The 23,187-nt window shown below is 36.4% G+C and overlaps 3 protein-coding genes across 3 annotated transcripts; 2 read left to right on the top strand and 1 right to left on the bottom strand.

The window, feature by feature from the left end:
* Nucleotides 1–10,377: 10,377 nt before the first annotated feature.
* On the bottom strand, nt 10,378–10,963 carry LOC133283781 (GATA transcription factor 15-like). Its single transcript, XM_061480693.1, has 2 exons — nt 10,952–10,963; nt 10,378–10,659 (listed from the first exon to the last, which is right to left on the bottom strand). Exons 1-2 carry the CDS (start codon nt 10,961–10,963, stop codon nt 10,378–10,380), a joined length of 294 nt encoding a protein of 97 aa, XP_061336677.1.
* A 4,482-nt stretch (nt 10,964–15,445) lies between these two features.
* Nucleotides 15,446–16,753, top strand: LOC133283780 (G-type lectin S-receptor-like serine/threonine-protein kinase At4g27290). The gene has a single exon (XM_061480692.1). The coding sequence runs from the start codon at nt 15,446–15,448 to the stop codon at nt 16,751–16,753; it is 1,308 nt and encodes a 435-aa protein (XP_061336676.1).
* A 2,287-nt stretch (nt 16,754–19,040) lies between these two features.
* On the top strand, nt 19,041–21,989 carry LOC133283779 (G-type lectin S-receptor-like serine/threonine-protein kinase SD1-1). Its single transcript, XM_061480691.1, has 6 exons — nt 19,041–19,053; nt 20,037–20,188; nt 20,828–21,038; nt 21,140–21,377; nt 21,461–21,611; nt 21,684–21,989. Exons 1-6 carry the CDS (start codon nt 19,041–19,043, stop codon nt 21,987–21,989), a joined length of 1,071 nt encoding a protein of 356 aa, XP_061336675.1.
* Nucleotides 21,990–23,187: the final 1,198 nt, after the last annotated feature.

Genomic DNA, 23,187 nt, shown 5'->3' with positions numbered 1-23,187 from the left:
CGTGAGATATGGCCAAAATACGAAAGTAGTATAAATCTGGAAAATTATGACGAAAATCAATTAAACCCAATTAAAATCTAGAATTCTGATTTGACCCAAAAGACCTTTATTTAATTCAAATAAAACCTAAAAATACCAACCAAGAGTAATAAATAAGTGTAACAAAATATGTGTTATCAAATTCCCCCTCACTTATCTTTTTGCACTCCTGGGCAAAAACTAAAATAGAAACCAAACACTAAGATCAACCAATCCCTTCTAACAATTACCAAGTATACAGAAAATATACATAGATCACAAGTATTCAACAGATTAACCAATCAGGACAGAAATTCCCTAATCTCAAATCACAAGACCTGCCAATTTCAACTGTACATGCCAATTATCGAAAATGGTTCCTTATAGGATGCTCTCAATATTTTTCTCTCAAAGTGTATCAAGTAATGAGTGTATCACTCAAATCTACTCAACAAAATCATTCTACCATAGGCTTGCTCAAATTCTACTTCTCCACTGCTACTAACACATGCATGCACAAATCAAGAGGGCTTTATGCAGGGTTTTAACGAGGCTGAGGTGAAGGTATGTATAAAATCTGGAAAAGAAAGTTAAACACCCCAGAAATCTATAAGAGCAAAAGTTAAGAACGATACTAAGAAAATAAAACAAAGATAATGAAAAGTATTATTTTTTTATTTTTTGCTTTTTCTCTTCTTCTTTTTTTGTTTCTTTTTAATTGTTTTTTTTTTACTTTTGTTTTTTGCTTTTTCTTTTTCTTTTTTTAATCAATACAGTAAAAAAAAAAGAATCAGACGGTCACCCCTCACACTTAAATTTTTTCACGTCTCGGGCAAACCCCACACTTAAATACAACATCACAGTGAAAACCAATGCTCAGTAAATCTCCAGGGTGTGGAATTAATTTTTTTTTCACTTAGGCTAGTAATGTGGCTTAAGAAACAAATGATATAAAGACTCAAAGGGGCTCACCAAGGGATAATAATGTAAGGGATGGCTATCTGGTTTAAGGGAAAAATAAAAGAAAAAATGCCTCTATCATATTCATGCATGTAAATGAAAAATGCAGTTTTAAAAAGAACAAGATCAAGTTCTAGAGAATAAAGATCATGAGTAGAAACACACAAGAAAGAGAGAATGGCAAAAGATGTAATCCGTTCATACAAGCCCAAAATCTCATAAGGGTAAAACCAAATTACGCAACCAGCATAACAATATCAGTCGACAAGTAATATAATCCAAGAGTCAAGACTTCAGCCTGATCCGAATAATCTATCAAAATAAATATGTCCAAGTTCATTCCATGTATAACTCAACAATTATCAGAAAGAAAAGAAAAATCCACTTATTGACAATTAAAGTTGAAATAAAAAAAATGCAAAGAAAAAGAAAATAAAGAAAAAGGAAAAGAAGACTCCCTATCCTCCTTAGGGAAGGTAAGTGGCATGAGTGAGCCTGATTTGTGCCTCCACAAGCTGCTGCTAGAGTCCCTTATAAAAAGGCTTGAAGCAATGTCCATCCACATGTGATGGATCCTCTCAGTCTGCTTATCACATCACTCCCTATGATTAACTTTCTGCATAATAGAAACAAAAGGAGGAAGAGGGTAAAGAACGATAGAGAACGATGCAAACTCCCCGGCAAAGGAGCCAAATTTGACACGAGCTGTCGAACTCGCGCAAATTAATTAAATCAGGTTTATTAGAATTTTGTAGTAAAGCGTCAACCTGAGTCGTCTCTCAAGGAGTTTGCAATGAACTTAATCGCTCAGTTATAAAAATAAAAAAAAAAAATAAAAAAAAAATGGAAACCAAATGAAAATGGAAACTAAATGAAAAGAGAAAATAAGGAGAAACATAAATTAAAGAAAAACAGAAACTAAAATGGGGGGTTTTAATATGATTGTAAATTTAAACGGAAATAAAAAATAAAATAAAAAGAAAGAATAAACAAATTAAAAGCAACCAACCCAAGAATTAGGATTCCAAGGATATCCATCATTGGACAAATAATTAGCAAATCGTGATTGATCTCAATTGAATCAGAATACTTGTTTCCAATTGAGAACCCTCTCTAAGCGATCACTTAGCGTTTGGTCGAATACGACGCGTCTACTCGCGCAATCGCAGAGTATCAACTCGTTCGACTTGAGTTCATTGGGTTAATCAACCTAACCATTAAATCTAATGGTTAATCTCTTTCCTAAGAACGCAATCGCGTATCTCAGACTGAACACCGACAATCGCGCGATGCCAAACCGAGTTGGAAAGAGAAACGAATTTGGTTTAAAATGAGGCGCGGGTCCTCAGGATTCAACTATGGAATCCTCAACCCTTGGGTTGATTAAAGAAAAGAGGAGAGAGAAAAGATGAAAATTCTATTAATTTTAAAACTGTAAAATTCAAATTCAAACGAAAGATATCCACAAGGACCCTACTCTCGCCCTTTTAACCCCTAATCAAGCTGGGCTTCGGGCTCTACAAATCCAACCCAAAATAAAAGGAAACAAAACAGAAATGTTGGCTCTGGGCCTCACATACATTGGGTTCAAAATTATAACTTAAGTTCAAACGTAAAAATAAATTTCCAGCAAAACACGTCCATCTTGGGCTCAGGTTTCGACCATCTTTCTGTCCTAACTGGGCTTCAGTAGCTGAAATAGAAATTGTAGCCCTTCCTGTTAGCTGCAAAACGCAACAAAAATGGAGTTAATCGAACATCTGTAGAGTGAGATATGGCCAAAATACGAAAGTACTGTAAATCTGGAAAATTATGACGAAAATCAATTAAACCCAATTAAAATGTAGAATTCTGATTTGACCCAAAAGACCTTTATTTAATTCAAATAAAACCTAAAAATACCAACCAAGAGTAAGAAATAAGTGTAACAAAATATGTGTTATCAAGGACTACGACTTTGAGTTGAAGTACCATCCTGGCAGGGCCAATGTGGTAGCTGATGCTTTGAGTCGAAAATCCGTGAGTCTATCCAGTTTGACAATGGGTGACTATGATATTATGGAGAAGTTTCAAGATCTGACGGTGACCTCTTTGTTTGGGGGTGCACTTCTCGAAATGGAGACCGTTAGGGTTGAGAATGAGCTCATGGAAAAGATCAAAGAGGCGCAAGTGCAGAGATAGTGCCTATATTATGTGAAGAACCAGGACGGTGTGTCTTGGAATGAGGATGGATTGTTGACATTCCAGAAGAGGATTGTGATTCCTCGAGTTCCTTTGACTGAGGAGGTGATGGCAGAGGCCCACAAGGGCCAATTCACTGTCCACCCTGGTGCTACAAAGATATAACAGGACATGAAGAGAAATTTCTGGTGGCCGGGCATGAAAAAAGACATAGTGGTCTATGTGTCCAAATGTTTGATCTTCCAGAAGGTGAAGATAGAAAACCAGAAGCCGTCTGGTAAGTTTCAATCTCTTGAGATTCTGGAATGGAAATAGGAGAGCATTTCCATGAACTTCGTGGTGGGATTGCCGAAGACTCAGGCTGGTTGTAACTCTATCTGGGTCATTGTGGACAGATTGACCAAGTCTGCCCATTTTCTTCCGGTGAAGGTGAGCTTTACTACTGAGCAGTTGGCCAGACTGTATGTTCGCGAGATTATGAGGCTTCACGGGGTGCCTGAGAGTATCATCAGTAATAGGGACCCGAAGTTCACATCTCGGTTCTGGGAGGCGCTGTAGGGAGCTTTTGGTACTCAGTTGAGATTGAGTACAACCTATCACCCTCAAACTAACGGACAGACTGAGCGAACCATCCAGACCTTGGAGGACATGTTGAGGGCTTGCACGTTAGAGCATGGTTTAGCATAGGATAGGTACCTGCCATTGGTTGAGTTTTCGTACAACAGTTTTCATGCTAGCCTGGGCATGGCACCCTACGAGGCGTTGTATGGTAGGAGGTGTCGGACTCCTACCTATTGGTCTAAGGTTGGAGATAAGGAGTTGTTTGGTTTGGTCTTTGTCCAAGATTTCACCCAGCAAATCCAGATGATCAGAGAGAAGCTGAAGCAGGCGCAGAATCGCCAGAAGAGCTTTTATCATGTTAAGCATCGTCCATTGGAGTTCAGTGAGGGTGGGCACGTGTTTGTGAGACTTTCACCTGTCATCGGTGTTGGTCGAGCCCTCGGTGTGAGGAAGTTGAGCCCGAGATTCATAGGGTCATACCAGATTCTTGGTAGGGTAGGGCCTGTTGCCTACCGATTGCCTTGCCTCCGAACTTGGCCAACATCCACGACGTGTTTCACGTTTCTCAGCTTCGGAAGTATGTAGTGAATCCTTCGCACGTGGTGCAACCGGATGATGTGGAGGTTCGGGAGAACCTAAAGACTTCCGTCGGACCACTCAAGATTCTCGATCGCGGCGAGAAAAAGATGAAAAGTAAGATCATTCCGATGGTCAAAGTGTACTAGACAGGAAGAACTCTTGAGGAGTGTACTTGGGAGCGAGAGGACGAGCTTCTCCGGCAATACCCCGAGTTTCATGACAGGTATGTTTATGATTTTGAGGACAAAATCCTTAAAAGGTGGGGTGAATGTAAGAACCTGCACCGTTAAATTAAGAATTTAAATTAATTAAATGTGAAATTAGGAAATAATTCCGTAATTGACTCTAATAATTATGTTAAGGCTTAAATAATCATGGTAAGTGATTATCAATGTTGAAAGTCGCTTTTCTGACAAAAAGTGCAGATACCGGTTCTGCTTTATGGTACAAATGCGTACCGATGAAGTATCCCGAAAAATTACGAAAAGTATGTACTTATTACTTGAATAATATATAGGACTAGTCTAACAAGTTTGGAGTCAAAATAATGAGAATTGGTGTCAGAACTGATACTGGCTACGTAAAAGCGCGTATTGGCAAAATGCTGCAAAAAAAAAAAAAATGTGACAAATCTTAGAAAAATGGCTAGGTTCAGAATCCAAAGTTTGGGATTAAAAAGATAAGCGTAGCTATTAGTGCTAATACAGTGCGATTAATACTTAAGTGGGCTATATAAGGCATGACACATGATCCTAGTCAGAACTATTGTTGCTTTACGTGAGTTTTGCTGAACCTTAGCTACTGCCACCTCTCCCTCACCTTGCCACCTTCATTTCTCCAAAGAAAACCTCCAAAGTGACCACCTTTCTCCATTGTTTCTTCATCAAAACACCATGGTTGGGTGTGGTTGAGACTTGGGTAGGAGTAAAGCCTTTGTGTTATGAGTCTAGGTTCTGTTTTGTGAGGTTTTGGTGGCTGAGTTGTGGGTTCTCTTTGTGAAAGCCATTGTCTTGGTATTTAGAGCTTCAAGGAGCTAATTTTGTGGAGAAAGAACCATTCTTGCTCACCATTTTCGTGGTTTTGTAAAGTCAGATTATTGGGGCTTCATAGAGAGCTCCAAAAGCACTTCTAGCTTCTGTTTTGAAGCCTTGGGTATGTTCCTTACCTTGATCATGAGTTTTCCTTGTTTAAAGGTTGAGTCTTGGCATATTAATGAGTTGGTTAAGTAACTAGTATGTACACTGACCTATATATGCCTAAAAATGAATTCTTGGACGTATAACAATGGTAAAAGTTGAACCTTTGAGTGATATCTTCGCGAAAATGTAGAACTGCATTCTGTCGCGAAATATCCGGATATGGATATCCGGATATGTCCCCGACAAATATCCGAATATTCTAAGAATTTCGAGACAGTGACTGTTCTGTTCATACAGAACTGTAATTGGGGTTTGTGGACCCTAGATTGGTTAAGTTGAACCTCTATAATAATTAACTAAGTCAAAATCAGAGTGATTAAGGGCTTATGGCTTTGTGAGAAGCCTAAAGACATGAAACGTAAAAGGAAAGCGTTGTCGTTATGTCATATGCTTGTAGATTATGATTTTTGATATAATTGTTGGTATAAACAGACTGTGAGAGTTCTGTTTGTGGACCTTGGACTTGGTTGGATAGTTAGCTTGTGAGGTAAGCTTTCGTGTCCTCGGTTTAACCATTGTTGGTTCCACCATACCCCATAGGGGGATGGTTTATATGCATGATGTGTTTTCATGTATTAATTTTGAAATGTTGTTGAGCTGTTTTGTGCAAATGCCTTATGATATGCATGTGTTGTTCCACCTAGACCGTAATCCTGTGTATGTAGGAGACATACCATAGGGTCATTCTGTGGGTGGGTGCAAGTGGTGTCTTGCACTGATTGTAGGTAATAGACGTAAATAAATCCTGTATTTCTCTGGCCAGTAGAATAGTTGACATACATAACATGATTATTCTGCTGCATTGCACTGATTTTGGAACTTATACTGTCTTACTGCTTTTAGAACTTATATTGCACATGTAAGTGAGCTTGGGGTGGAGAAATCCTTGAGGACCCCTTGCCTTACTGAGATTTTTGTTTAGAGATCTCACACCACGTTTGGGGAACATTTTCAGGTTCAGGTAACTCGGAGGTTGATACCCCGGGCGGCAGGAAGCCGGAGCTAAGTTGAGATATTTGATGTTGTGCTGATATGCCTGGTTGTTATTCTGTTTTATTGCCTTTATATTGTTTTATGAATTGAGACTATGTTGGGCTTTGTTGCCTTATCTGGTGAGCATGAGGATTGTCCACGCCACATTGATTTGACTATGTTGTTTTAGATTCGAGTTGTATAATTGTATCAGGATTATGGTCTGGACTACGTGTTGTAGTACCGTGATCTAGATACTCACTTATTTATATATGAGGTTATTCAGTATATATAGCTTTTATTGTAATTTACATACAGACAATGTTTTGAAAAAAGGATTAAGTAATCAACTTGGTAATTAATAATGATTTCATAATTGAAAGGAAAAGTTTATTCCATATTTTTAATTAAGCGCAGCTTAATACGATAACATGATAACAAGCCGGGTATACACGGGGTGTTACGTCATGTACCTCCTTTCCAAGCCAGCCTACTTTGACGGTCAAATCCTCAGCCTCGCGCCCCATGTGAGCCAGGCAATTATCCCGCGCAGAGCAACGACGACCGGCAGCAAGGGCCGCTTCTTGAACCACCAAAACACGACCAATAATTACTTGTGTGCATTCCACAACCTCTTGGTAGTTTATTTGTTCTGGCACCGCCACATTCAGCATCGGCTTGGGGACACTCGAATTGAGATCCCTTTCTGACAGCATCAATGCCCTAGTCAAAGGGATCACAGCAGATGAAGAAGGTTCTTTGGCGTCCGCCGTCACAACAGCCCTTTCCTCGCCTGGGGTACATATCACCATCACCCCACCGTCACCAAGGCCATCAGAGAAACCATCCATGGCATAACAATCGGCGCCGGCTGACTGCCCAGACTCAGTTGGCTCAGTCCTCACCGCCTTTACACCCCTTGGCGGGATCAGAGTTTCATCAGCAGGTCTCTTTTGCACGGAGCATACTTGGCCAGGCGTGACAGATTTAGAAGCAGACTTGTTAGTCGACAAACCCCCCGCCTTGTCTTGTACCTCCTTAACGATAAGTCCTGTGGCCCTTTTCGCCAGCTCCTCGGCTGGAATATCTGCTACAGATCGAATTTTCTTTTTCGATACTGAAGTGCTTTCTTTTTTTCCTTTGTCAGCATCTTTACCTTTGGGGCGGGAGCAGGAACGGCTGACGGAACCCCGCCGCCTGCGGCTCTAACCCGGGCAGCCGCCTCACGAGCAACCTTCAAGGCATCCATCGACAAGCTTTCAACTGCAAATAAAGAAATATACATAAATTTTAACAAAGATCGAAGACAAACAGTTATGAAAAATGCCATCTTAAAGGATACAAGTCACCGCCACACCTCCATAGCATAACACCTTCTATGTAGGCCATCACCTCAAAGGCACCCTGAGGCAATCAAACAACTGAACCACCAACCCCTCCTCCCGTGAAAAAGTGTCATATCCAAAAGAATAGCAGCTGGCGGGAATCTCGTAGTGTGTCTTGGACCAGTACCACTCAATCCTACTTGCCCCACTCTCCCGATCAACAAAGAAAGGTACCTCACCCTCGCCAAGTACAGACTGTACCCAAAAGAAAGTCTCCCACATGTTCTTGTATGAATCAGTGTACGTTGTAAATATCGCCCTTAACTTAGACCCCGCCTTTAGAGAAACCCAACCCAACTTCTTAATCGACAAATACACTTGGAAGCAGTAGAAGAACAACCTTACAGAACATACCCATCCACAATACCGGCATATTTTCTCAAACACCCGAACAAACGCCCAAGCGTTAGGATGTAATTATGAAGGCGCAACTCGTAGATGGCTCAACACTCCCATTTCAAATTCAGAAAGAGTAAACCTAACTTTCTGGTCGGTAAAATGATTCTTATATGCAAAGAAACGCCAGTTGGCAACCCCTTCACGGCGTGGTTTGTCACAAACTCGATCAGTCTCTTTAACCGACCACAGTTGCCATTCGTCGTCATTGGCACCACCGTCAGTCAGATCAAAATTACCCTCCGATCGATAAGAGACGCCCAAAACAGAGGAGTCCGTAAAACAAGAAAAAGTAATCGCCACATCTGCATCCACCCAGTTCCTCGCTGCAAAACGTTCATGAGGTTGGTCACCCGCCATGTTTAGCTAAGAAATCACCCACCACCAAAACCTGGGAGGAAGGACAAATACACCGTCAAACGGCAAACAGGGCAATTAGCATCAAGAGAAGTCAGGAAAGTCACTCCAAAAAGTCAATCGCAACCCCTCCACTCCGCCCAACACTCACCCCCTACACCGCCAATGCTCCCCCTCGCCAAGAAACACAAACCAAGTATAGTTCACACACATGGCGAACTTACCTGAAGAATCAGAGATTTCAGAAGAAATGGAGGTGTAGAAGTATGAGTAGCTGAGTGGGGAAGGCCACCAAGGGGGTGGCACCTTGTAAAGCCCCAAATCTTCTGCGATGGCATCCCACACGCCATAGTGTATGAGTCGAGCATCTTTCAGATGATACCTGCCCAACCGATTGTGACACGACTCGACATATTTACGGAGGTGGAAAGACTTAGGAATTGGAGGAATATGGCCACAAGATGTGCACAAGGCGACAGACGATTCAACAGTCGGGTGAATTATTTCTAAAGGGCAAGGTTGGTAATACAACTTTAAAGGGCGGTTTCGAGTCTTATGGATGACAGAGGATAAAGGGAGAATAAGTTGCCCCACACCAAAAGCAGAGCATCGCGAAGAACGGCGACGCGAGCCAGACCTATGATCATGAGGAGAACGACCAGAAGAACCGAAACACCTCCTTTGAGGAAGACAGTGCCCACCACCATTCCGAGACTCGCCAGACCGACGTCTACCAGATCTAGAAGTCTTCCCACCAGGTGCTGCCCTACGCCCACCACGAAAACCAGACCATAAGCCTCGCCAAAATATGGAACCATAGGTCCCAAAGCCCTCTCGGGCAAGAGGTTTTGGATCTCTTCCTCGCTGAAGCCCAGAAGCTCAGGTATCCTACCATGAGGTAAGAACTCAACCCCTGAGATCAACGAACAGCGAGAGCAAGCACTTCTCCCTTCACCAGCACGGCTAGCGAGGAACGCCCGCATAGCCTCTCCCACAACACAACCATCAAGTGCCTCAAAAGCATCCTCAAACTCCTCCTCTTTAACAACCAACTCCAACTCAGGCAAGGTCTCACCAGTCAGGTCACTCAACTTAACCATCGCAAGAAAGAAATAGAGAAGTTACAATGCAAAACAGTCAGAAGCTAATAACACTATACATGCAGCAACGAAGACGATGGGAAGTAAGGAGAATAGAGGAGGAAAAGACTAGCACAATGCTCACACAGAGAAGATGAAACCAGAAGAGAGAAGTCAAGAACGCGAAGAGCAAAGAGTAGTAAAGATGATAACAAAGAGAGAAAAAATCCCTTTAAATAGAACCTCAGAGGTAAAATCCCCCGTACCCGTGTAGCGTCTCACAAGTGTCAACCGTGTGATGGGAGCAACCGTTAGACAATAAATGGCCCAGATAAAGGACCCTCTGGTAATTGCAGCATGACAAGACATTCCTCACTACGCTTTTAATGCACCGCGTTTCGTGACGTTAGGGTGTCCACTAGTTAATAGCAATGATGGGGTTACCCATCATTACAAACCCTCGAAAACTGAAAAGCCACCTCCCCTTCAAAAGACACGTGGTCACTCTGAAAGTTGCTAAGGAGTCAAATGTCCTACCAGTTAGTCAGACCGCTAAACAACCAAGCTTTCCTATAAATCGCCAAGGCTCATAATGTCCCATCAAATCACCAAAGAGACATGTCCTACTAGTTAGTCAGACTGCCAGATGATCAGATTTTCCTCCAAATCGCCAAGGCTCCTAATGTCCCGTCAGATCGCCAAGTCAGTCATACGTCCATAAGAGAGCGACATTAACAAAACTGGAACTTGTTCTTCCTCTCCCAATTTCTTACAATGCGATTGCATCAAAACCTGCCTCCCGAAAGCAAATAGTCTCTGACTATGCTTCAAGCTCAAACCACCACCACCACCAACCTTGCTGCTATTGCTGCTCGTTTTCCCTTTTCTTCTATCCTCGTTGCTTCCTTTCCTTATCCCCAAAATTGTTCTTTTCTTCTTCCTGCTTTTGATCCCACAAGCGTTGCAAAGTGACTACAAAATCAAAAATAAAAAAAATAAAAAAAAGAATCAGATCAAGGATAGATTCTCATGCACACTCGTGTGATCTGATGTGAGATCGAGGAAATGGAATCACTTTAGGTCCTGCGGGTCCATCCCTCCATACAGGGGTCTTGGTGGTGCCGCAATAACAGACACTAAAGAGAACATGGTTATAGTGTTTTTGATTGTGACTGTGGAAGAAGAACAACGAATGAGAGAGAGAACAAGCATTTTCGTATGATAAAATTTTTTAATCCTTTCCCAAGCGGTTGAAAAAAAATACCATGGGTGACATGGTATTTTGGATTGGGAATCTGTAGTTAAAAATGAAATGATGGGGTTTTTTTTTTAGAATATTTTCACTTTTCCTCATAACAAACGTGGAAAAATATTTTCCCCCACCCCACTTTCCCAAGATTTCAAGAAAAAGCATGCTACGAAACATGCACTTAATTCTTTTGCATATCATCTGATTTCATGTTCGTACAATCATTTTTGACATTCACTCCTCTTGTGACAAAACATTTAGTATGATGGAAACATCTTAGCCTTGATTATTTTTGTAGAGAAACAAGAGACGAAAGGAACATAGAATAAATCTGTATATTGAATTGATTCAGGAGAATACAATATATGAAAAATCAATAATGGGCTTAGCCCATACTTAACCTAAATCTAATGAAAAAAGGAAATGGATCTTTACAAATAATAAAGATATTCTAAAGATATTCTTTCCAATACTCCTCCTCAAGCTGGAGTGTATAGATCATAAGCAATAAGCTTGATCAAGAAAGACTAAGAAACATAACATCAAAATGAATGAGTGGGGGTTGTAACAACTCTACAACTCACCCTAAAGAAAAATAACAAACATAATAAACTAAAATAAATATTATCTATATCTCGAATACTCCCCCTCAAGATGGAGGGACACTTCATCTTGGGAAGAAAGAAAACTAAAACGAAGCTTCACAAAATATAAGTCAGAGAAATCGACAGTAAATCGACTGGAATGACCATCGGTTTGAAGTGCTGGTAAAGAGACGATGTTGGAATGGACATCAACAAAGGAAGAAAAAGACATCAGTCAAGGAAGGGTTGGGATAAACATAAACTGATGAAGGGCTGGGAAAAGGATAATGTTGTAATTGGAATACAAGCCGACAGAGCCATTGTAAATGGAATAATCTGTGGATCAAGCAACAATGGAGATAAATGCTCCCCTTGAATCGGAGGCCAAAATAAAGCCAAACAATGACAAAAATAATTCAAATACAAGTCAAATCAGACTTGAATAACACCACAAACATATGTGGGAATAAAATAAAATGGCCAAATACAAGCTATAAAAGAAAATAAAAACAATAAATCAACAAAGAAGAATAAAACATAGCCAGAAGAAACAAGATTCAGCCGGAGAAGAAAGGATGATGCGGCCGGAGGAAAGAGACGGGGTCAGAACAATGACTTGATTTGGTTGTTAGAGAGAGAGAGATAGTTTTCTCAGATTTTTCAGCACAGCGGAGACGGATGTCCGGTGAACATATCCAGGAAGATAGAGATGAAGAACGAACATATCTCTGGAGGTCCGACTGGAACGACACGTAACCAAGAGGGAGACAACGTGCAAACACTAGCACGACAATCGCGGACGGAAACAACGACACCGGTGGCGGAGAAAGCGGACAGAGGGCTAGACGGTGGCTGGGTCATCGACGGTTATGGAGCACAACACTTGCAGCGGCGAAGGCAGGAACGAGAAGAAGAAACTAAGAGAAGCAGAGAGAAAAAGAGAAAGAGAAAAGTTAGGAAGGTCAATCCCTCACGATGGGTGATATCTCTCTACTACCATATTAAAATTATGAAAAATAGAAATAAGAAAAGGCAGACAAGGAGTCCTCTTGTTAGACTCTGATACCATGTAGAGAAACAAGAGACGAAAGGAATATAGAATAAATCTGTATATTGAATTGATTCAGGAGAATACAATCTATAAAGAAACACTAATGAACTTAGCTCATGCCTAACCTAAATTCTAATGAAATAAGGATATAGATCTTTACAAATAATAAAGATATTCTAAAGATATTCTTTCCAACAGTTTTTTTAGTCACCAAATGATTTATTCTTGTCACGTTCAAAAGCACAATATATTAATCAATCAATAAATTGATATAAAAGTCGCACTGCTCTATGGGTGAAGCTTCACGCACACACTCACACGGTTTCAATCTCAAACAAGTTTAAATTCACATTCTATTGCGTGTTCTATGTTGAACTCATGAACAAGGCTAACGTGTATGACTCATTTTCTAAACATGAACTTACTGCTTTATTTATTTTAAAAATATCTTATCTTTCAAATAAATAAATTATGTAACGCAACAATTCAAATATACATATTTGAATAGAATAAATAAATAGAAATAAAACATAAAAGTCAACTGAAAATGAAGACAAGATGACTAATATATAACCTATAGTCAACTAAGCACAAAAACGATGTATGAAACGAACAATTCAAACTATCAAGAGATGGAAAGTGTTACGTGTTTGGATCCTCTTATTTTTAAGTTAGAAGCAACTTATAAGTATAAGTTAGACTAAATAGGTTTTGAAAAAAATCGTATAATGAAAACCTCTTTTTTTTTATAACGAAGAAAAAAGCTAAAAACTCCTAAAAGGAGCTTTTTTAAAGCTCTTATCTTTTTTTCTTGAATTGTGTGTTTTTTTTAAATAAAGAGCTATAGAGACAGAGAGATAATTTTCTTGAATTACGTGCTTTTAAGCTAAATTTTAATATAATTAACAAATAAATTTTAGCTTTATTTTTAAACGCTTTTTTTAGCTTTAGGGCTGTGTATTGGATTGAGATTTCAAAGGATTTTAATGGATTATTTTTGGACAAAAATATCCGTTTGTATTCGATTAGAATTTTAATGTATTGAAAAAAGGTCACGTGGTATTCGATTAGAATTTTAAAGGATTATTTTAGAATCCGTCCAAATCCGTGGGTATTCAATCAGGATTTTAAACAATGTAATCACAATCTAGTGGTATTCAAAAATCCGACGATTTTAATTGATTTTCTATTAATGTGGATTTCGTGAGACTTTTTAGTGAAAAATATAAATAGGGTGCCTCTCTCACAATCTCACCTTAACCCCTAGAATTTCTTGAGATTCTTCTATTGCAGTGTTTTCTTCTTCTTTTGGTAGGTTGATTGCTTGAAATTGGGTTCCTTCATGGGAGCTTCATCAAAACTACAAAAAAAGCATATTTTTGAGCGATTTTCTTCACAAAATAATCCAGAAACAACAAACCAACGAGATTTTAATATAATCTATCTCAAAAATAACATATTTTTGAGCCATTTTTGAGAAATTTTGGAAGTTTAAAAAGTGATTTTCAAGCTATGGGTCGCGGTTTTTCTTGGCACAAAAACGTGTAATTTTTGTATTAAAAACAACATAAAACAGTGAAAAAATAACAGGGGAACTAAAACCCTCAAACCAATTTTCGTTTTACATCAATGAAACAATATCAATTTAAAGAAAGATTAAAACTTTCATAATATGAACCCTATATTTCGTAACAATACATTCATGAACGAAATTCCTTCACTATAGAAAACAATTTCAAACAATTTTTGTGTCAATAGATAACTAAAAACTTGTTTATGAAAAGCCCCAAAACAATTTAAGGTTTCAATGTATCGATTGAAAATTTTTTGAGAAATTTTAGATATGGTTAGAAAACTCTCATCATGGCTTACCCAAAAAAAAAAGAAAAAAAAAACTCTCATCACGTAAAACAAAAATCCCAAGGTTTTCAAGATCAATTGCAAAAAATTCCAAACGAAATTTTATCATGAGCTTTAGGTCTATATGCAAATTTAGAATTATTTTTATAATTAAAAAAATTGGATCTTATAATCATATATGCATAATTTTGATACCAAATGAAGAATATAATTTTTAACCCATTAGATATGTGAAAAGCTGTTGTTTAGTAATTTTGAATGTTTGTTAAAAATTATATTATGTTTTACTGATTGAGAAAATTATATTAGGTTTTACTTTTTTTTTATTAATTTCATTGCATTTCTTTGTTTTTTTTTTATGGGAAAGGTTATACTTACAACCTATTTTTGTTTACAACATTTTACAACCATATCTTAACCGTTGATTTTCGTCAATCAATGGTTATTATTTTCGCAAATCAAACTCATTAATTAATATTTAATTTGCAATGAATGATAACCGTTGATTGACGAAAATCAACGGTTAAAATATAGTTGTAAAATTTTGTAAACAAAAATAGGTTGTAAGTATAACTTTTCCCTTTTTTATTGACTCTTGTAATTTTGAATGTTTGTTAAAAGTTCATATGATTTTTTAAAATCTTATAAATTCATATTGTCCTTTCAAATCTTATAAATTCTATTAAAATCCTTTTGAAATCCAATCTTATGAAATCTTGATGATAAAAAAAGTCTTTTAAAAAAGTCTTTAAAGTCTCTCCAATTCTAAATAGTCTTTTAAAATTTATAAAAAAATTTAGTTCAATTTTTTTTTTTAAAAATCCTAAGCCAATATACTGCCTTGGCTTAAAGTGATGTCCCGTAATAATAATTTCATTGTCAAGTGGGAAATTTTGGGATATTTAAATTCGGTTGATTCCATCCATTGAATTGATGGAACACACATGAAACCATACTACAGACTTCAACTTATATATTTAACTCCCTGTAATTATGGCCAGACATTAACGTAAAATGGCCATTCTTCCTATTATCCTTCTTGTTGCCAACCTACTTTCCTCCTTCTTTAAAATTTCTGATGCAACAGATACCATTACCCAGTTTCAGTCACTTCCAGATGGCAAGACCTTGGTTTCAAACGATGGAAGCTTTGAGTTGGGTTTCTTCAGTCCAGGTAGTTCCACAAACCGCTACGTTGGAATATGGTACAAAAATATCCCATTTAGAACTGTTGTTTGGGTTGCCAACCGTGACAATCCAATCAAAGACAACTCAAGCATGTTGATCATAAGCACAGAGGGAAACCTTGTTCTTCTCAAGCAGAACAACACTGTTATTTGGTCAACAAATGCAACAACAAAGGGATTAGGTGTCACAGCACAACTCTTAGATTCTGGCAACTTGGTTCTAACAGATGATCAAAAAGACAATAGTCCTCAAAATTACTTGTGGCAGAGCTTTGACTACCCTTGTGATACATTATTGCCAGGAATGAAGTTAGGATGGGACTTCAAAACTGGCCTTAATAGGCGTTTAAGTGCTTGGAAGAACTGGGATGATCCATCTTTTGGAGACTTTACATGGGGTTTGGTACCTACCAATAACCCTGAAGATGTGATGTGGAAAGGCTCTGAAGAGTATTCCAGAAGTGGTCCTTCTGATGGCATTCATTTCAGCGGTTCACCATCATTGATGTTCAATTCAGTTGTCAATTACACGTACGTGTTCAATAAGGATGAATTGTACATCACATATAGCCTCAATGACAAGTCAGTGATTTCAAGAATTGTCATGAACCAAACAACGTATGCTCGTGAGCGCTTAACATGGAGTAATGTTACTCAAACATGGAGGATGTCTTCGACTATACCAACTGATTACTGTGACAACTATAATGTTTGTGGTGCGTTTGGGAACTGTGTCATTGGTGAGTCCCCTATTTGCAGGTGTATAAATGGGTTCGAGCCAAAATCACCCAATAATTGGACCCAAATGGATTGGACACAAGGATGCGCGCAAAACAAAACATGGAGCTGCAGGGTGAAGGGCAGAGATGGTTTCCTCAAATTCAGTAACATGAAGGGTCCTGACACTAAAAGTTCATGGGTAAATGAAAGTATGACACTTGATGAATGCAAGAACAAATGCTGGGAAAACTGTTCCTGTTCTGCTTTTGCAAATTCAGATATCAGGAGAGAAGGTAGTGGCTGTGCCATTTGGTTTGGTGATCTGATAGATCTAAGACAGATGGCAAATGGTGGACAAGATCTCTATATTAGATCGGCGGTGTTGGATACAGGTATACACGAGCTTCTGTTTTGATTTCATACAATGTTAATTGTCATAAAAATATAGGGTAAAGTGTCTGTCATTTTAAAAGATATAAAGTTGTGTCATTTTAAAAGAGAAAAAGAGATAGATAAAGGAGGAGAGAGAGTTGACAAAAAAAATAAAGGTGTGAGCCTCACCTCTTTGTAAGAGTGAAAGGATATAAATTGTGTTATTTAAAAGGATAAATATTTTTCTCAAAAATATAATATGAAATGATTGATGTGTTTTTAAGTTTTTGGGTTCAAGTAATTTTATTAAGTCCTCGTACCCGAATGGTCAAAAATTCGATAACACCGATAAGAGGGTTGGTGTATTATTCAATGAATTCTTGTGTAACAGGAGGAGTTAGTGAAATATAATATAAAACAATATAAGATATTAAACTTTTTGGTTGAAATGTTTGTTTAAAGTAATAGCACATAATTCTTCTCAATAATCATCGGAAATGGATCCTCATATTTTAATTAATATTTTCATGTCATGTTAATAAATTATAATCATGCAAAAATGAATCAACGATTATTATTTTGTAATTATTTATCTCAATATTTTTTTTTCTCTCTTCGCTTATTATCATTTATTCATTTTTGTATGGTTATAATTTCTCTAAATAAGATCATATATATTAACACATGAGAGTATTCACTCCCGTGCTTATCGTGCTTCACGCATTCACTATTTGTTTCACCTTTTCTGTGAAGAAGATCAAGACGGAAAAGATTATTCAAAGAAAAAGTTGGTTGTGATTGCAAGCACCATTTCATCCATTGTCGCGATACTTTTAATTTTTACTTTCATTTCTTGGAGGAGCAAAACAAAAATCAAAGGTATGTCTTCTTAATCTGTAGCGACTGCTTTTTCAAAATATTTTCATACTCTTTCCATTGAAGAATGAAGAGCGAATATATATTTGGAGTGGCCACATGAAGACACAAAACGAGGTTATTACTGTGATACATTGAGTCATTTCCTATTAAGTTCGAGGGAAGCTTGTTTTCATAATCTTCATATGTATTATTTTTGGGAAATATTTAATTGATATGATCATATAACCATTTCCTCCCCCCTCCTTCCCCACCCTTTGATAAAATGGTCGGCATTTTAAAAAATATTGCAAGAACTCTTACAATTAAAAATTGAATACATGATTTCGAAAAGAAAAAAATCGAATACATAATTTATCATAAATTCTAAGCCAGGCTTAAAAACCTCTTCATCTTCCCTCCCCAGCCGTAAAGAGAAAAAACAAAATTACTAATATTTAAAAATATTATCTTCATCTCTACCCTAGCAAGATAGGAAAATCTTGTGCAACAAGTCAACAACATTTATCCTTTTTATAAGGGTTTTATAAGAGTTATGTTGTAGGAAAAGTGATTGTGTTATGTTATAGAGATTCGTTTTGCGTGCCGAAGTCTTTTTTTTTTTTTTTTTGCTGCGGGCCCCACAAAATGTTGTGTGTGTAGGAAAATTTTTGTAGAAAATTTTTGTGGTCATGTTAAATGATAGATGATAAACCCTTTTTATAATCTATGTTTGTAGCATGCTGCAGCAAACAATCACAATTTTCTAAGGAAGAGAGAGGACGTGTGATGACAAAATTAAAAAAATAAAATTGTGGCCCCCACGATGTATCTGCAGGCAGCTACAGTAACTTTTCAGCAACATTATTTTTACATTTTCCTTTTATAATTACCCTTTTGATTAAAATTTGGATACTTAATTTATCATAAATTTCAAAGTAGGCTTAACTATGAATTTTTCTCCTCCACCCATCAAAAGTTGTACCATCTTATTATTATTATTTGGGAAACTTCACAAAAATCTTTGTAACTTTTCACTTAATCATTTATTTTCTCATCAAAATTTTAAATCATTTATCTCTTGATTTAAAGTTTTTTTATCATTTATCTCCCTCACTTAGGAATAATTTTTTTTTAAGTAAATAGAATAAGTGATAAAAAAGTAAATAAAAGTATAAATAATTCAAAAAATTTGTGAGAAAGATAAATGATAATTGAAAAAACTCAGAGAAATATTTTTAAAGTTTTTTCTTATTATTTTTTACTTTGGTTGACCTCACGATTTTTGTGTCTGAGATAGAAAGTCTTTCCAGTTAGGGAAAAGACATAAAACCCTTTTTTTATCCGTACAAGTATGCTAAGTTTTAATTTTAATCCTTATAAATTTTTTGTTTTAATTGGTGTTTCTTATTTTTTTTTAAATAAGTATTTCCGTTCCTCACCGTTACATAGCCATAGGTCTGCTAAATATTAACATGTCACTTAATGGTGAGCTGGGAATCTATTTGACAGCTGGCACCCAATGAATAAATCTTTAGTGTGCATTTACTGTATCTATCCAATTATTTTATAATATGTGAACAAAAAATATCATATGATTTACTTTGTTTAAATAATATAATATTTTTTATTCACGTGTCACAAAATAAATGAGGAGAGGCACTAAAAATTTATTCCTATGACAATAGTAATGGCCAAAAGTGATCACTTTAAAAAAAAATAAGAAAAAAAAAACACAAACTGAAACTCAAATTTTAGAGAGATTAAAACCAGCATTTAATATATTTGTAAGAAGTAAAAAAATATTAACCTTTTTTTTTTGAATACATTGGAAAAAATTAAACACATAATCAAATATAACCTACCAAAACCTCTCACCACAAGACCCAGTCACTTAAATATTTGAATTTTTAGGGAGTGTTTGGTATGAGTATTTGGTATGGATTAAACTGAGGTGAATAATATTTATTTACCATGTTTGGTATGGGTATTGTGAACAAAATACCAACAAAATTTTTTACCCAATATTTTTCTTTTGAACTACACAAAGGCAAATTTTTTCCCACTTAACCTTTGTTTTTTTTTTTTTTTCTTGATCTTGAATTCTCAAAAAGTAACATTTGATTCTCTTTTCCCCAAAAAAAAAAAGCAACATTTGATGATGACTCATTTGACATATTCAAAAAAATTAGGGTATTTTGATAATTTCATTCATATTTTCATCAATATTTTTCCATCAACCAAACATAGCATTAGTAAAATTAACTTAACTTTTCCTGCAAAATTTGGCAAACCAAAAACTTTTTTGTAATTTATCTGGGATAAAAAAATTCCTACCAAATCTCTAATAATAATTTTTTCTCGGTAAAAAAAATATTTCTCTTACCAAACGGCTCGTATCTTAAAAAGCAACTTTCTTAGCACAGAGTAACAGATAATTTTTCTCATTCTAATTGTTTGTGGGAAAACAGAGATCATCACATGGACAGAAGAAAAGAACAACGAAAGCGAACAAGAAGACCTTGAGGTACCTTTGTTTGAATTTGCTTTAATAGCGCATGCCACAGATCACTTCTCAAATCACAAGAAGCTTGGCGAAGGTGGTTTTGGGCCTGTATATAAGGTAAGTTTGCAACATACCTCTTAATAATTAATATTAATATTAATATTAAGAAGTTATGAAATATTTCATAATATTATTATTGTATATTAGAATATCTTAAACTGTCTTACATGATTTTTAATTTTTTTTGGAAATATCTTACATGATTTTTTATAATATTTTGTCTTTTGTATACTTTCGCATCATTTCACATTACATAGCTATTAAATTTATACAATATTACTGAGAGTCATATTTTTTCCTTTTTTCCTTTTCTAGCAAAATTCCTTTGATTTCAACAATTAAAAATTTACGAAGCACAGGATTTGTTATTAATTTAAGAGTAAATATCTTTTTGGGTCCTCAAAAAATTTTACGATGTCCATTTTAGTCCCTAGCAAACAAAAAGACTTATCGGGGTTTCTAAGAAATTCAAAATAGACTCATTTAGTTGAAATCGTACTCTCTTATAAATTCAAAAAAAGATCTATATTAGTCTCTAAAAAGACTAAAATTGGTCCATTTTGAATTTTTTAAGGACCGCGATAGTCCTTTTTATTTGCTAGGAACTAAAGCGGGCATAGTAAAATTTGGTGAGGGCCAAAAAAAATATTTACTCTTAATTTAATTTAACTTTCCTAACAAATGTGATGCTTTTAGGGAACACTACCAGATGGACATGAGATTGCTGTCAAAAGGCTTTCACGAACATCAGGACAAGGATTGAAAGAATTTAAGAATGAAGTTATATTATGCGCCAAGCTTCAACACCGGAATCTTGTTAAAGTTCTTGGATGTTGCATTGAAGAAGATGAGAAATTGCTCATATACGAATTCATGGCCAACAAAAGCCTAGATTTCTTTCTTTTCGGTTAGTATCTTTACATAAGCTAGTTGTTAAGTGATGTAGAATTTCATTATGTTCTTATAGTTTTTGCAAGATTAGAAGATGATAACCTTCAAATTTGACAGATTCTGCTCAAAGTAAACTTCTAGACTGGCCTAAGCGCTTCTACATTATAAATGGAATTGCTCGGGGACTACTTTATCTTCATCAAGACTCAAGATTAAGGATCATACATAGAGATCTTAAGCCAAGTAATATTTTGTTAGACAATGAGATGAACCCAAAAATTTCAGATTTTGGCTTGGCCCGAATGTGTGGAGATGATCAAATTGAAGGGAAATCTAGCAAAGTTGCTGGCACACAGTACGTATCTTTGTTCATGCTAAATTAATTCTTTTCACACAATAACATAAACATCAAATTAACTCTCTTTGGATTCATTTCAGTGGTTACATGGCACCTGAATATGCTTTTGATGGGATATTTTCCATCAAATCTGATGTTTTTAGCTTCGGCATATTATTGCTAGAGATAGTAAGTGGCAAGAAAAACAATGGGCTCTCTTATCCGAACCACGAGCATAATCTTATTGGACATGTGAGTAACACAAAATGACTTTACTTTTCCTATAATGAAGTGGCAAATGACAATTATTTCAAAATGTTGTAGGCATGGAAAATGTGGAAAGAGGGCAATCCAATGCAATTGATTGATGCTTCTTTGGAGGATTCGTGTATTCTATCTGAAGTATTACGGTGTATTCACATTGGTCTTCTATGCGTGCAGCATCATCCTAATGATAGGCCAAGTATGGCATCTGTGGTTGTGATGTTAAGCAACGAGAATGTTTTGCCTCAACCGAAGGAGCCTCGTTTCTTACTAGAAACGGTGTCAGCTAAAGGAGCGTTTTATTTTGGGAACCAGACACCATCTTCGATTAATGAAGTAACTATCTCCATGTTGAATGCCAGGTAGACAAAATTATTTTATTTTTTAACTACACATGGAGTTATTTATTTTGTACGTGTTCCAAAATTAATTTCTTTTTTAGCTGATTGCATATTTGTGTTGGACACCAATTTTCTTATTCTAGTTTTATGTTGATAAACGACGTACAATTTTTTGGCTAATAATGTATTATTTGGTTAATTGGTTAATAATAAATTTATATTGAAATTTATTATTAGCCTATCAACCAAACAACATATGTTGTTAATTAATTAATAAAAAATTTGTACATCATTAATTCATGTAAAAACCATGTAATGATATCCGCTATACTTTGTATCTGACCTTTTATGTGGGAAGTGAATTCATGGGTAGAGACTATTCCATAAACTATGAGTTTACTGAGATAGTTGTATATCACCCTGTTTGGGGACATGTTTCAGGTGATCCAACAGTTGCAAGAGAGCTCTCCAATGGCAAGGGGCTTGCACAGGACTAGATGTCTCAGCTGCGTAGGATTTTGACATGATATTTTGGGATGACTATACATATATTTTGTAGCATAATGTATGATCATGGATATGTATAGTCTGATGTCTGTATTTGAGAGATGTCTGTATATGTTTTGATATATTTGTATATGATTTGAGACGTATATGTATATGATGTTTTCAGTTGTACGTTTCTAGTTCTGTTATCTATAAGTATGTATATGAGAGAATTGGCACGGAGCCAAATCCTGTATGAATCCATGGATGGATTCCCAATATGATAGCATGGATTGTGATATATGTCTGGACTTTTCTGAGTTTCAGGATTAAGCAATATGTGGAATTTTATCTCTGGTTAGTCCAGTTTATAGTTGTTATGTTGTCCGTGACACTCTATCCGAAATGGTACAGGTTATCATATTCGGATAGTCTTCGATTGTTAATTATGGTCATATAACACCTCGTGTGCACTTGTTGTATTAACATACATATGATAGTAAGCGCAACATGCTCAACTTAATTAATGCGGAAGCTAACTGAATAAATTTTCTCTGTTTCCTTATGTATTGCAAACTTTTTCACTTCCATGACCAAAATAAAACGGACAGCATTTCATCTGTATTTTGAACCACTGGGGACATTTCCCACCATGATAATTTCAACCGATTGATTGTTTAAGATAATCCAAGCATAAACTATATTACCCAGCCATCCATGGCGTATGCTATCTCATA

The sequence above is a fragment of the Gastrolobium bilobum genome, unplaced genomic scaffold (genome assembly GCF_033153095.1).
Source record: "Gastrolobium bilobum isolate Gb01-03AN ecotype WA unplaced genomic scaffold, APGP_CSIRO_Gbil_v1 utg36027, whole genome shotgun sequence".
In the NCBI taxonomy this organism is placed as follows: Eukaryota; Viridiplantae; Streptophyta; class Magnoliopsida; order Fabales; family Fabaceae; genus Gastrolobium; species Gastrolobium bilobum.
The sequence above is the reverse complement of the archived record's forward strand: the minus strand, read 5'-3'. Positions and strand labels throughout refer to the sequence as shown.